A 15,692-nucleotide genomic window follows, 5' to 3' on the forward strand; every position below is an offset into this window, starting at 1 on the left:
AGCTGAGGAGAAACTAGAATCAAAACACAGCATGTGCCAGGCACAGTGCTAAACACTCATATAAGCCTTATGTAATTTAACCACCATTCTGATTCTGTAAGATACAGTTTTGGTTGTCAAACAGTATTCAAAAAAATTCAGTAACAACAACAACAAAATAAAAGTCAGAGAAGTTAAAAATGCTCTTGGAAGGTCTTAGACCTGGCCAGAAGGTGTATTCATTTTCTAGAGCTCCCTTAACTAAATACCACAATCTGGGTAGTTTTAAAAAGAATATAAATGTATTCTCTCACAGTTCTAGAGGCTAGAAGTCCAAAATCAAGATGTCAGGAGAGTTGGTTCCTTCTGGAGGGTCTGAGGGAGAAACTCTTGTGTGCTTCTCTCCTAGAGTCTGGAGTCTTTCATATTCCTTGGCCTGTGGACATGTCCCTTTGATCTCCATCTCCATCTTCACGTGGCATTGCCCCATCCCCATCTGTGTGTTTATGTCTCGTTCCCTCTTCTTACAATGACAATGTTCATTTTAGATTGAGAACTTCCTAATATATGATCTAACTTTTAACTTTAATACAGTTGCAAAGACCCTCTTTCCAAATAAGGTCACATCCGTTGACACTGGGGGCTTGGGCTTCAACATGTCTTTTTTTGGAGAATGCAATGCAACCCACAACAGAGTCAAATCTATGTCTCTCTGAAACAAAAGCAATACTCTTGGGTGAGGCACTGGGAAATCTTAATAGTGCAATTAAAATAGGGATCTTACAGATACAAAATGATTAGATGACTGTAAAATCATTCTAACAGTCTTAAAAATGCATGCTAGACTGCAAATTAATACAAAGCATCACAAAGATGCTTGGAAATATTTACATAAGCAATGCTTGAAACAACGTAAAAATGGGGAATTCAGTAAGTACAGTAGATTAAAGCACATCTGTGAATACTGGGCTCATCAAAAAGTGAGTTTAGATTTCAGTTTACTCAATGAGCACTAATTGGAGATAGAAAAATGTACAGCCTCTGTCTGGAGAAGCTGGTGTAATTCATGGTAATTGAACATCACCTCGATTATATATAAAAATTCATTTTTCTATTGCTATAACATCAGATAGTGAAACAGATTTTTACACACACACACACACACACACACACGCACAATTATTACAAAGGGAACAACACTGGCAGCTTTCTGTTAAGGAAAACATGAGATTCAGTTGCAATCTGTACATTTTTTTCCTCTCAAGTATTTTTCAGTTCCACAATAACTTTTGTGATTTAGATTTAATTACTCGATTCTGATGTTTGCTGGAAAGTCAAAATCAAAAGAAATAATTTGCTGACTGCACTGTATGAACATTGCTCTTCACGTTATCTAAATTTAAAATCTATGCCACTGACCAGAAAATTAGATTTCCTCATTGTTAAAAATGATCAGAATAATTCAGCAGTATGCCTCCAGGTTATGGTTTCTCTAATTACCTTGTATCCTGAATTCTTAATTATATTCTGAGACATGTAAAAGTCCCTTTGTGCTCAGAGCCCATCCTAAGCCTTTTCTGTGCTAGGTGAATTACTTACACAGTAAATCTTACCACTGAATTTCAGTTTTGTTCCTTAAGTTGCTGTTCTTTGGGTCATTTAAATCTCATTCCTCTCAATTTCCTACCAGTTAGAACAAGCATCCTGACTGCTAGCCTTCTCATACACCAAGATCCCCTCACCTGTCACAGAATTCCCTTGTGACCTAGTTAAATACTTTCTTTCTGGGTCACAGAAATGATACAGTCTTAAGTCTCTACCTCAAGAAGCAGCTCCTGAAATTGATCAGAGCCTTGGCTTCATCAGAAAATCACTGGGTGATAGGAGTGATGAGCCTCAGTACAGATACACTGCTGCATCAAAGCCCTGAAACTCCTATCGGTGTGAAACACATTTATTTAAAGATGCTCGATAATGCTCTAAATAAACTTTCTCTGAAATGACGGCTCCAAAGATTACCAGAGCTTTAAGTCAAAGGATTTCTTTTTTTAATAAATTTTTAAAAGTCATTTTGAACTGAACTGTGTTTTCAGCAGCCAGACTAGATGGGACCCCTGGAAATGATTAAAGCCCATTCTACACAGTAGGAGCTGAGTGAACATTGGGAAAAATAACATGTAGTATGCATTTACGTGCTTATTACTTGGTTGGACAGTGTACGAAGCTCTTTGTATGTATTGCATTGTCTTCTTGTAATCATCCTGTCTTGTAGATGAAACAACTGAGGTACAGAGTGATTAAGCTCACCCAACTAGTAAGTGTCAGGTCCAAGTGAAAAATCAAACAGTGCTTCCCAGATGTTAAAGTGCATACGGATCTCCTGGAGAACCTGTGGACATGCAGACTCTGATTCAGTGCATCTGACATTCTGAATTTCCAGCAAGCCCCCTAGTAAGGCTAATGCTGCTGGCCTGTAGACCACAATGAAGAGTAAGGTGGAGGCTTTAACTCCACAGCCTAAGCAGTACAGTTGATCCTGATAAGCATCATAGGGGAATCCATGCTTTAAGAATTCCTTTATTTTTCTGTTATAGGGATAAAGAATCTCAAGGTGAAATGTTACAGAATGATGATCATATATAGTCTGATGTTATGGGTAGAGCTCAGCATTTAGGCTCTGGAGTATCTGCTTAAGTTTTTCTAGATAGTACCTATCTTTCCTGGACCTTCCTCTTCAAATGTATGGGCTGAGAGCCTGGCATTTGGTGCTTCAGAGAACGGGTTCTGCTACCTGGCTCTCCTCTGCACACCTGTCCCTGGACAGGCAGTGAACAGTAGCACAGGTGACAATGTTCACAGAAGTTGAGACAGATAGCCAGTCCTCATGGTGGCATCGAGGCACCATGGTAGTCCTCAGCCCAGGATCACCTGGGAATCTAGAGCAGCAGTATCGCTTCCAGAACAATGAGTCAGCTCCACACACTTGGGAAGAGAGTGAGTTACATAGGTTGCTGCGTGGTGTGTGTAACTTGGTGGGATTATTACCTGGGAAAACCATTCAGGCTTTCCTCCATTTACAAAAATTAAAAACTCAACAAAATTAGAGGGGAAAAAATGGGAAGAAGCTCTGACTTAAAAACGGACATTCCCTTTGAACTACAAATTCTACTTCCAGAACTCTGTCCTTCAAAAATCCTAACACTTGGGCACATCTGCACAGATGTTCATAGAAACATCTGTAATAGCAAAACATAAAACAGTCCATCAATAAATGTGATTGAATAAATGATGGAATGACCATTACATGGTAGGAAATACAGCCATTAAAAAGGATATGGCATTTACCCATGAAGATGTCCCAGACCTAATATTAAGTAAACACAGTAAGTTTTGGCACAATATACAAAATACAGCATATAAATATATAAAACATAGCATATTTTTATATAAATATATACCTCCCATCCATCCACCTATCTGTGTTTGTACATTGTTTTAATAAGTTTGGGCTGCTATAGCTGACCATAGACTGAGTTGTTTATAAACAGCAGACATCTATTTTTCCCAGTTCTAGAAGCTGGAAGTTTGGCGCCAGCATGGTGGGGCTCTGGTGAGGGCCCCCTAGCAAGTTGAAGACTGCCAACTGCTTGAGGAACAGTACAAAAAAATGGAATAAACTTAAACTTTTTTTTTTTTTTTTTTTTTTTTTTACAGTTATTCACTTTTAAGCCACTTGTTCCTGTTTGGCTTGTTAAGCTGTCTTAATTTTGTGCCAGTTCTAAGTTATCGCTTATTATCGGATACTGAGTTTGTTCCAAATTCTATTACAAACAGTATACAGTAGGCATAACTGACTGGAAATTAGAATTTTAACAGCAAAAGAATGTGGACAAAAATGGAAGAATTTTGAGAAATGGACCAAACTGCTTCAAGCTACATATGTAGGTTGGAAAACTGATCCGTTGTACACCCAAACTACCAGTTACTCAAAACTAGTCACCAAAAATGGTAATTTTTGCTTGATTCATTGATTTGACAGTCATTCTACCGACCAGCTTGATTCACCCATGATGCTTTTGATAGAATTGTAATAAATGGCCAGGTCCTTTGCTCTAGCAGAAAAGGACAGGTAAACCACCTGGGCCACATGGCCTCAACTTCTCACAGTGGACATCCTAAAAAATGGAGCTTGTTAATTGTCAGAGTTTGGACAAACATTGGAGCGTCAATTTGGTAGAAAATGTGGAAAAACTGTACATAAAGGAGTTCGCATAGCAGGCCTGATAGCTATCCTTTGGAAGGCTTGCTTACAAGGTTGGCCTTTGGCTGGCATCTGGGAACTTGGATTTCTGGAGGGTTCCTACCATTTCTAGAATAACAAGAGAGGTGCACTATTCCTAAATTGTACAAACAAGATTGTTCATGCTTAACACCTCATTTCCTTCTAGAAGTCTGGAAATTTAGTATAGCCCAGGCAGAGCCTGCTATGTGACCAGCCCCCAATAAAAACCCTGAGTGCTGAGGGTTTTTTTTTTCTTTTATGAGATGGAGTCTTACTCTGTTGCCTAGGGTAGAGTGCAGTGGTACCATCTTGGCTCACTGCAACCTCTGCCTCCCAGGTTCAAGTGATTCTCGTGCCTTAGCCTCCTATGTAGCTGGAATTAAAGGCGCCTGCCACCATGGTTGGCTAATTTTTGTATTTTTAGTAGAGATGGGGTTTCACCATGTTGGCCAGGCTGGTCTCATACTCTGGACCTGAGGTGATCTGTTGGCCTCAGCCTCCTGAAGTGCTGGGATTACAGGCATGAGCCACCGCGCTCAGCCCTGGATGCTGAGATTCTAATGAACTTCCCCGGTTGGCAACATTTCGTGTGTTGTCACAACTTGTTGCTGACAGCGTGGGGATTAAGCATATCCTGTGTGACTCCACTGGGAGAGGACCCTTGGAAACTTGCTTCCCTTGGACTTCACATAGCACATGGCTTTCTTTTAGCTAATTCTGCCTGGTTTCCTTTCATTGTAGTAAATCATATCTGTCAGTATGACTATGTGCTGAGTCCTGTAAATCATCCTAGTGAATCCTCAAACCTAGGAATAGTCTTGAGGACTCCAACCCAGGGACAGAAGAAAAGTGATCTATCATCTTTAGAGAATTGTTTCCAAGCTAGGAGCCAGCCCTTTTAACCGAAAGAACCATCAGAGAATGGAAGTAGACAGAGCATGTCTTTGTATTCTCCTCTCCCCACAAGATAACAATGCTATTTAATTTTTTGACACAGGGTCTCACTCTGTCAGCCAGGATAGAATGCAGTGGCATGAACGTGGTTAACTGCAGCTTTGAATTCCTGGGCTTAAGCAATCCTCCCACCTCAGCCTTCTGAGTAGCTAGGACTATAGGCGTATGCCACCATACCTGGCTAATTATTGTGGGTTTTCTTTTTTTTTTTTTTTTTTGCAGACATGGGGTCTTGCTGTGTTGCTCAGGCTGCTGTGTCTCCTGGCCTCAAATGATCCTCCTGCCTTGGCCTTCCAAAGTGTTGGGATTATAAGCATGAGCCACTGCACCCAGTTGATGAATGTTATCTTAATTGACACCTCTGGAGTGCTCTACCATTTCTGAGGCATGGATGGAGATTTATGATAATTCTTTCTGCTAAGGGTGGCCATATGAAAGACACTGACATCAATATTTTCCTGATTAATTTATGAAGACATCACAGTGGTATGAGTTTGAAAGGCAGAATAATTTCGGATTTTCAACAATTACTCCTCTAAATCCTTCTCACTGAAGTTGCTAAATTCACTACAATTAGGTGGGTTTTAAGAGGGCAAGGAAATTTATCTGGAGATGTCACTGATTAGTTTTTCAATCAAAAACATTTAACAAAGGCCACATACGTACTGGGAATCTGGGATACAAAGAAAAGACACGACTCCACCTCAAAGGGGTACTAGTGTGTAACGGAGGCTGGGTGTGCTGGACTTGGCTCCCACTGGCTTGTGAGAGCTGACTGTTAAAGACTCAGGAATTTTGTGAGCTAGCTCGTAGTACTCTGGTAGCTTGAAATCACCACAATTGGAGTATTTATACAGTGGAAATTGGCAGAGGCAACAAACTGGTCGTCTTCCTCTTTCAGATGTTTGTGAAACATTTACCTGGGGGAATAGACAAGGATCCAGAGGACTGCAGTGCAGTGAGTACTGCCAAACAGTTCTGGAAATCAATCGACATAGATTTCAAGCAAAGAGTAGGTGAATGTGTAGCTAGGGGCCATTCCCCAGGGAGTGGCTGCACAGCTTTAGGATCCTGGTTCGGTGGGGCAGGTGGAGCTCTGCTGCTGGCACAGGCAGGGACACAAACGTGGTGGACAGCAGGGTCCATGGAGGGGCCTTATCCTTGCTTGTGCACAGACCGCAGAGGCAAGGCAGAGGACATTGCTCCCTCTCTGGGGTTCTTCCTGGTCCCATGCTAACTCCTTATGATGTCACCACTTCTGCAAATTACAGTCAACACTTGCACAACATGGGGGTTAGGGAGGCCAACCCACTCATAATAAAAACCCATGCCTAACTTTTAACTCCTCCAAAACTTAACTACTAATAGCCCACTGTTGACTAGAAGCCTGACTGGTACCATAAACAGTTAATTAACACATATTTTATAGCCTCATGTATTGTTTTCCATATTCTTACAACAAAGTAAACTAAAGCAAAGAAAATGTTACTGAGAAAATCATCAGGAAGAGAAAATATATTTACTATTCCTTAAGTGGAAGTTGATCACTATAAAGGTCTTCATGGACGTTTTCTTCACATTGAATAGGTGGAAGAGGAGGAGGAAAAGGAGGGGATGGTCTTGCTGTTTCAGGGGTGGCAGAGGTGGAAGAAAATCTGCGTTCAAGTGCACCTGCCTTTGGACAGCTATAACCGTCTGAGCTCTACTCCCTCTCCCTAACCTCTTCTATGCATATTTTAACAGACCTTCACTCCATACAGAACATGTTCTGGAGCTTTTTGGAGGAAAGCTCAAATGCCAATAGTGCCACAAACTTTTGGAAAAAACTTTTGAGTGAGGGGGGGTGCTGGAGCTGCTGTCTAGAAGAGATGGGTATGTACTTAGAGATTTCCGCAGAGGTAGGACTCAATGACCTTTTTATTCAACCTTCCAGCACACTTCTCAATTTTCTCACCAGGGAAAAATCTCACCAAGTGTGTACTCAGTAAGAAGTTATGTAAGATTTCAACATGTGTACCAGGACACATGGAAGTTTTTCTGGAGGTGAAAAGTCTTGGGGGGTGGGGAAAGCCACACTAACATCATAAAACAAAAATATCCCTTTCAGACCTTTCAGAATTATTTCCTCCCTATCACACACAGAGACCCCTCTCTTTTAGGGGTAGACTAGGGCTAAAGAGCTTTACTTGGTACCATGTCTTTCTACCACGCTCTGAGGAATAGGCCTTCCTAAATGCCATATGAGCAATGAACTAAAGACAAAAGGAACACTTAAAAAAAAGTCAACACAATTGGTAGTTTTGTGTTTTTCTTTTTACTCAAAAAGTTGTTTTAACCATCAAATTTTGGCAGTTACAAACCTGTACACTGTTTTTTTTGTTTTTTGTTTTTTTGGCTGTCTTGTTTTCTGTTTGCTTTTTGTTTTTTGTTTTAATTTTTTTTAAGAAAAAACACAAGACTGAATACTGCCACCAGCAATATATGCAGGAACAATCCATTTCCTTAAGGGACACAATCCACTGTGTTAGCTTTCCCCATTGCATAAGGTTTGGTGTGTGATGTGTGTGCAAGTTCAGGTGAGTGTACAGTGTATGAAGAAATGACATACCTCATTGTGACACTGAAATTGCATAAAAATAAAACACTTAACTGGGCAAAACATTCATTTTTTACAAATGTCAATAAAAACATTTTTCTTGAAAACAGAGAAAGTTAAATGAAAACAGAACCAAAGAAAGGTTACAGTACATTTTGAAATGATTAAACATTTTCAAATCTAAAATCCGTGTGTGTGTGTGTGTAGTTACCTCAAAAGTTTGCAGACCAACAGCGTGAATGACCTAGAATTATATTCGACCCCCCAAATTAAAGCATCCTGATAGGCATCAAATAGAGTATCTACAAAAGCCTGGAAAATTGAAACCACTTATATACAATTTTATAAACATTTTAAACACCAAAACATACATCTTTTACAAACCAGCCTGTTTGCAACAGGTAAATGTACAAGACAATCTCTCTGATACAGTGCTTAAAAAGAACTGTTTCCATTTCCAAACACATTTGCCACTCCCAAAATGCAGTAGTGTGGGCTCATAAGATTGTTAAATAGTAGCAATTCAGGTACCAAACACGCTCCAAATGACTATACAATTCTCAAGTGCATCCTAAACACTGGAAGAGACTAATTATGGCCTTTTTGTATTATTACCCACTTGTAATTATTGCTTTTCGTTATTACATAAGAAAAGAAATATTCTTTTCCTATCTTTTAGCCAGCTGGCTAAATATTAACTGATGCCAAACCCACAAATGGTGACTTGAAATCCCAGCATTACACAACCAGAAGCTCAAAGACATTGTGGATTTTCATCAGAATAATGTGCAGTTGAACACTGGGACACAAACCAGCAAAAACATAACCTTCTCACAGAGCACACAAAATGATGACACGGAATCAATGCCTCTTCAAATCTCCATTTCCCATGGTTTGAAACTAAAAACGTAAAACATTAAAGCCTAACCACTTTAGCAATACCTGTGCACTGGGAAGGCAGTGGAGTGAAGAGCCAGACAATTACCTGGACAATCCATGCAAAATGAACACGAGATCTTCCTGAATTACTTCACATAAAACTGTTTTCTGGATCTTTAACGATTTATTTTGATAATCTTTTCTCAATTCCCCTGACTTTGATGATGCAAACATAGCATCAGTGGGAGTAGTGGGTAGGGTGGGGTGGGACGTATGGAGGGGAGAGCTGATGGTAGATATGTTCTATTTGCTGTTTTTTGCAGAATGTGCTAGTGATTTCCAAGGGACGTTCCAGGCAAATCCCAGAAATTAGTTCCCTTTCTAGGCTTTCACATTGATCCCTAATTGGACGAACCTCAAAGCATGGATGACCTACTCATGTTACTAAGTCTTTTACATGGCATTTCATGAATAGGCAGGACAAGGGTATATGGAAAGCTGGCATAGTCTAGAACGCAGCAGCAAAATATTCATAGAGGAAAGGGAATAAATGAAGCATGCACTTTATTCACCTTTTACTACCCACAAGCTCTTGCTTACTACATGACGACCACCAAGAGTCTAGCTATTCTCAACCTAACCAGAATGTGTGCAATACTAGTAAAGTGCCTACAACAAATTATGGGAAATGGCTTCCAGGAGGTGGCACATAGATGTTAGAAAAATGAGAAATACGCTAATTGATGTAAATGTTTTCCATATGGTTCATCATGGTGGAGGGGGTAGGACAAACAGTAGTCGGTGGGAAGAAAAAATGCAAAACCAAAACCAAAAATGCAACCAGTAGGTAACAGTAAAATCAAAGTTTAACTATAACTGATGACTGGTCTGAGCCGAACTCTGTAATTATAATTTCATCCCTATTACACAAACATTCATTTGGCAAAAGCAGCATTTTGATGAATGTCTAAAGAAATGTGAATTGTATACCCCAGCCCTCTTCCTGGGGTGAGGGTGGGGGAGAGGGGAGTTGTAAGGAAACATAAGCTCATGAGGCTTCCAGAAAAATACTCTCCATGAATTTTCTTTTATAGCATACTCCAAAGCAGGAATGGTGGAAGTTGGAGGGTCTATTAAAACCAGGTGGCTCCCATGCTCATGGTAGGGTAGGAGTGAACAATATGATGTAAAGAGAATACTGGATAGATGGAGGGGTGCTAGTCCTTGTTAAGCTAATTAACTTCCTCTGTGAGCTTGGGCAAGTCCCTTCCCCTGTCTGGGTATGCTTTGTCTTTGATAAGGAGGTTGGACTAGCAAATAGGACCCTTCCAGCTTTTTAAAATCAGTGGTCATCTCCACCTAGTAGCATCTTGGCCTGACTGCAAAGCATGTCATAATCTACAGGGAAACCTAACTTTCCAAAAAGTGAAGAGATATCATATGTTTAAAGATAACAAATCAAAACATAACACATACTTGCCTGGTATATATTTAGCTGCAGAGCTTTTCTACAGAAAATCAGGGGACAATACCCCAAAGAAAAAGGTATTTTATGTAGGTCACAGCAAAGGGTGGCACGATTTTCTTCAGTGACTTCACAACTGCATTAGGATCTATCTATTCTTTGATGACTGAGTCAGTCAGGCATTCTCCCCTGAAGAGATGCTGTGTAAGCAGTAGTGACTCATCAGTGTTAATCTCACTCTAATATTTCCTAGGGGCAAGAAATGAATTGTTGGTTTTACTTCGAGGGTTTTTATGTCATTGCATGACTAAAAGTGTAGCTGTGACTCTATTCTAGACCATTAGTTTGTCATTTTTTTCCATGATTCTTGCAAATGTGCTTCTTACATAAGAAAAATACCAAAGACTATTCTTAAAAGCAGCCTTAGTGAAATTCACTTATTTCAAGACCACAGTGTGGATAATGCCTCCATGAGTAGGTCTGACCAAGAGACAGGAAGAGAAAGGCTAAAAAATCTGAAGTGTATCCACTTACTTAGAAAGTTCGGGAATGAAAAAGGATTTTTTTTCTTTTTTTTCCATAAACGTTCAGAAACATTCCTAAACAGAAGAAAGTGGATTAAACACAACTGAAACAATTAAAAATACATCTGAGTGAATGATGCACAGACTCGGGACAGTTTACACACCAATGCCATATGTCATCAGAAACTGTGGAGACAGATTTGCTCATTAAGCAGATAGTGCAAATATGCATATATTTACCATGACCACTGCACGGGCAGCCATAATCTGATTGAAGTAAAGGAGGAAAGTCACTTGTCAACTTTAAGTTTTGAGGACTAAGTTAAATTTCCAGTGGAATGATTCTCCTATTAATTTTGGAAAATTAAGGCCAAAGCCTATAGATGAGAAGGGAATCCCAGGGCGTAATCAAACATTACACATTTTAAAAAGACAGGTTAGTTCTGGAAAATTACAACAAAATACTGTTTTTAAAAAGCACAGTTTCAGGCCAGGCACAGTGGCTCATGCCTGTAATCCCAGCACTTTGGGAGGCTGAGGTGGGCAGATCACAAGGTGAGGAGTTTGAGACCAGCCTGGCTGACATGGTGAAACCCTGTCTCTACTAAAAACACAAAAAATTAGCCAGGCATGATGGCACATGGCTGTAATCCCAGATACTCGGGAGGCAGAGGCAGGAGAATTACTTGAACCCAGGAGGCGGAGGTTTGCAGTGAGCTGAGATCGCACCCATTGCACTCCAGGCTGGGCAACAGAGCCAGACTTTGTCTCTAGAGAAAAAAACAAACACAAAAGCGCAATTTTGCTTTAATATAATTGGCTGTACCAAAATAAAGTTAACTGGAGTAAAATATGGCATTTGATGTTTCTCTAACACCATAGAGATGAGAGAAATTGAAAGATATGCCATGCTCGCTGGCAGGATTTTCAACGTGGTCCATTTCCCAAAACCTTCATATTAGCTTTCCTCAAGAGCAGCCTTACTGAGTGCAAGCACGTATTTGTACATAGGCCCAGACACACACACACTCCTATAATTTATGCACAATAACTAGTCTACTTTATTCTTTCCTTAACATAATTCTATTTATAATGGTGACACTACCGATTTAGAAAAACAAACCTTTTCTCGGCATCATCAAGAATTGTGATTATCTAGGCTGTAAACATTGAAGGTATTTTTCTTTTTTTCCCCTGGAATTTGAGAGTTTTGCTTAACCTTCTAAAGATATCTCCTTTTGGAGAACCTGTACAAACAAAGCCAATTTCTGCAGCAATATGGGATTTACCAACAGGAATATTTACCAGAAAACGCAAAACAAACCAGATAATCACATTCTTTCTAATGTTCAAACAACTTTAAGCTCCTCCCCCACCCACCAAATGGAACCCAAAAAGCCTCCTGTTGATCTTCATTGACACCTTTCTCGAAGATCATAAAACACAACTATATTAGATAGGATGCTTAACACAAATAACTGGGCATACTAAACATGTTATTCAAACCTAATTTTATAGCTGAAAATCGGGCAGCTTATAAAAAAAAATAGTTGCTTTAAAAGGCTTCAGCCCACTTTCTTGTTTAATAAATTTCTCTTTTCTTCTGCCTAAGAGACTAACTTTCCCAAGTAGTAGTCACTACTACTATTTTCATTTCATTGGCTCAAAATTAATGCAACAATGCCTCTTTGTTGCCAGTTTTTAATACTGCAAGGACTGTTACTGTAACACTTTCCAGGGCACAATACTGCTCAAAGCCATACAAGACTTGCATAACTTAGTGGGTGAAATGATTTTTCCCTCTTTGCATTTTTAGCCTTGAACACATGTACCCACATCAAGGATTACCAGTCACCTCTCAAAAACAATTTGAGTCTTTCATTTTTGCCCAACTGGAATCACGCTTGCTTGCTGGGACAGCATGACTTGTGAAGAAGTTTCTCGTGGAAAATACCGTGTTCCCTTCTCATTCCACAGATGACTCACCACTGAGACACGCGCCCAGCCAATCGGCTTCCACTTTTCTGTAACAAACAGGGTGAAGTACCCAAGATGTGGTATCTACACTTGAGTCTGGTGCTGAGTCTCCACAAAGGGAATGTGAAGGCTGGCGAGGCTGAGCTCTCCAACGCTCTCGTAGTCACTCATGGCTACTTCGGAATCGTCAAAGCCGCAGTTGGCTGTCACATCTGAGGATGAGGTGCCTCTGGAATTGTGCAAGGACAGAGACACGCCATCTGCTGGGCCTGTGGCCTCCGTGCCCTGGTTCATGCTCACGGCAAAAGTACTAAATTCACAGCTGGCAGGCGGGCCCACCAAATCCGTTTCATTGGGGAATGGGTGAGGAGGGAGGTACTGGCTAGGATGGAACTGGGGCCTTCTCCTGCAGTCTGGGCTCAGTGTGCTGGCCAGGGAGACAGGCTGGGAGGGTGGCAGGGCCTCATACTGGTCCGGGAAGTCCTCCGGGAGAGGAGGAGGCAGCTGGTCCTGACTCAAGAACTCCTCTTCATGAGGGGGTGGGTATTCACTGTCAATATCATATCCACCCAGGTAGTAATCACTCTCTAGCTCCCGTGTGCTGCCCTGGTGTACAGACCCTCCATCCTGGTTCTCATAGTTGGGCACTTCCTCTATGTCTGACAGCCGGGCCCCTGGCATCCAGTCAGAGGTGTCCCAGTGATAGGCTGCAAGAGAAAAACCAGGACAGTTAATTTCCTCTAGACTGGAGTTGGCACATGGCTGGGAAGGAAGCGGAGAAGAGACCTGACATGCAATTTTTGGCATCCAAGAGACCCTAAGAAGCCAGGGTTATCCGCATGCTGCTTACAAGGATCTGTGGGGCCAGCCATGCTTTGGCCTGCAGAGAGCAAGACGATGGCAACTCTGACAGGTGTTGCCTGGTAGCTGCAGAGCCTCACACTCAGCCACGCCATGAGGGCACACTGAGGAGACAGTTCCAGGACCCCGAACACTGTCCCCACAGCCTCTTCCTAGCCACATGCTATTGCAGAGCCAGGCTGGCAACATGCTTGCAGAGATGTCCATCAGCTGCGCTGTGGACCGCAGGAGGCAGGAAGGCGTGCAGGCAAATTGGTGAAACACACGCACAGGGGATGAGGCTAGGAGGGGAATGCTGGCGGAGCTTTCACCTCCAAAACTGAGCACATGAAACACCTGAGACATGCAAAATTCACATCAGGGAAGAGGACAGGAACAGGGCAAGAATGAACTCGGGAATTCAAAACACACAAATAAGAAGTTATGCTAGGGTTGGGGCACAGTCACCTCGGTTGTAGTTCTGTCCTTGGTCCATGACAGACACTGTTTAAATACAAAGTGAAAAGTAAAACTGACAATCCAAACCAAGAGGGATAATACAGAACATTTGAGATGACTTAAAAACATGCTCCTTAAAGGCCTATGGGCTATGACTAAGTTTAGCCTTTATTTCTCCTTATTGTTTAGGGGGGAAAAAAAAAAAAAACAGATAAAGCACATTTATGCCTTGATTTTATTAAGTTGCTAATAGTTACCTGACTGAAATAAGTATCCATAATATTGTAGCTCTGAATGATTTCTTAAATTCCCAGCTCATAATAGGTGCTCAATGAACAGATGTTGGATATAAAGACAGATTTACTATTAATCTGGATTGTGACTAATTGGGTACTCTTGTAAGAAATTTTATAAAGAGTACCCCATTTTTTTTTTAAATTAGGAACTAGTTTTTTTTTTTTCCAAAATTATAAAACAGATCCATAGAGAAATACACCACATCTCACTGGAAACGAGCTGTTTACTGCCCCCTCTGTGGGCTATCCATTAAAATCACTCCCAGTCCAAAGTAACAAGAAAGCAAAATTTCAAGAAATGCTGTAGAAGAAAAAAAGTAAATACCTTCATTCTCTATAGTGTCAACTACATTGTTGACAAGCTGAATGACAGTCACTATGGAGGCTTGTGGTCAGGAAAAGAAGAAGGGAGGGAGGGGAAGGACAGCTTCAGGTTAGTTGTGTTTTTTTAAACATATGTTAACTTATTTTAACAACAACAGCAACAATGAAGGTGCAGCACGCAAACACCCAAGGCCTCCCCACAGTCTGTTAGGGAATATATCAGTGGACACCTTTCTCTAGAGGGTCCTGAAATTCACGGAATGGAAGAGAAATGGCAGCAAACCCAAGGCCAGTCCTCCTGAAAGGCAGGATTGGTCATGATTGCTGGGTCATAAATTCACCCCTCATGGTCCAGTAAAATCAGTTTAGGAAGGCAGTGGCTCATCAAGCTCATGCTAATTTCTCATTAGCAACTCCCAAAGGCTCTCAGAGGAAGACCTCACTATTCTCGGGAAAAATTATTTGTTGGTCAGTCATGCTGCTCTGAACCAAATGCCAGTGATGGAGGATAAGCTTTGCAGGACTGATGGCTTCACGGTCACATGATGCCACCGACAGCCCCAAGTGACCCAAGGCCTAGCCCCCACCAGTAAGGTGTGGACAGAAGTCCACATTTGGCTTCTCAAATAGAATACAGGAGATCTCTGGTCTATATTGGGTTGCCTTAATGCTCAGTACAGCAGCTTGTGGAGAGGTGATCAGGCTTAAAACCAATTTGATGAAAGTTCCCAACACCACCTGCCTCATTTGGGACAAACTTAGAATGTTAAGCATAAAAGGGCAAGTACCTGATCTTCAGGGTGCACACCACAGAGCCCATAAGAACAGCTAACCAGGCATCATTGCTGGAGTTGCTGCCTGGAGTCTGGACTCTCTTCTTAAGTAAAGTACAAACTAGCCACAGCTTTTCTACTGGCTGGGGAGGAGGAGAAGAGGCTACATCAAGGCAATCAGATCTGGGGGTGTGTCTCTGACTTTCTGATAATGGTCAGAAAAAATTCACTGTTACAGGATTTGTTGTCTCAGCAGACAGATAAACTGATGCTTGGGTACTTCTCAGAAGTTCCAGCATTTAAAGTGGTGACAAAAAAAGGCTCTTACTTGTATGATTGCTTGC

General features: G+C 41.2%; 1 protein-coding gene across 1 annotated transcript in view; it reads right to left on the reverse strand.

The window, feature by feature from the left end:
• Window positions 1-7,645: 7,645 nt before the first annotated feature.
• The window catches only part of FAT3 (FAT atypical cadherin 3), a 670,902-nt gene continuing 662,855 nt past the window's right edge, over window positions 7,646-15,692 (reverse strand). The window contains exons 26-28 of the mRNA XM_017498438.2: window positions 14,577-14,636; window positions 13,965-14,000; window positions 7,646-13,363 (exon numbers count right to left, since the gene is read on the reverse strand). Coding sequence (XP_017353927.1) covers window positions 12,741-13,363; window positions 13,965-14,000; window positions 14,577-14,636 — 719 coding nt within the window. The 3' untranslated portion in view covers window positions 7,646-12,740. The remainder of the gene's footprint in view (window positions 13,364-13,964; window positions 14,001-14,576; window positions 14,637-15,692) is intronic.

Source organism: Cebus imitator, unplaced genomic scaffold (assembly GCF_001604975.1).
Source record: "Cebus imitator isolate Cc_AM_T3 unplaced genomic scaffold, Cebus_imitator-1.0 Scaffold241, whole genome shotgun sequence".
Lineage (NCBI taxonomy): Eukaryota > Metazoa > Chordata > Mammalia > Primates > Cebidae > Cebus > Cebus imitator.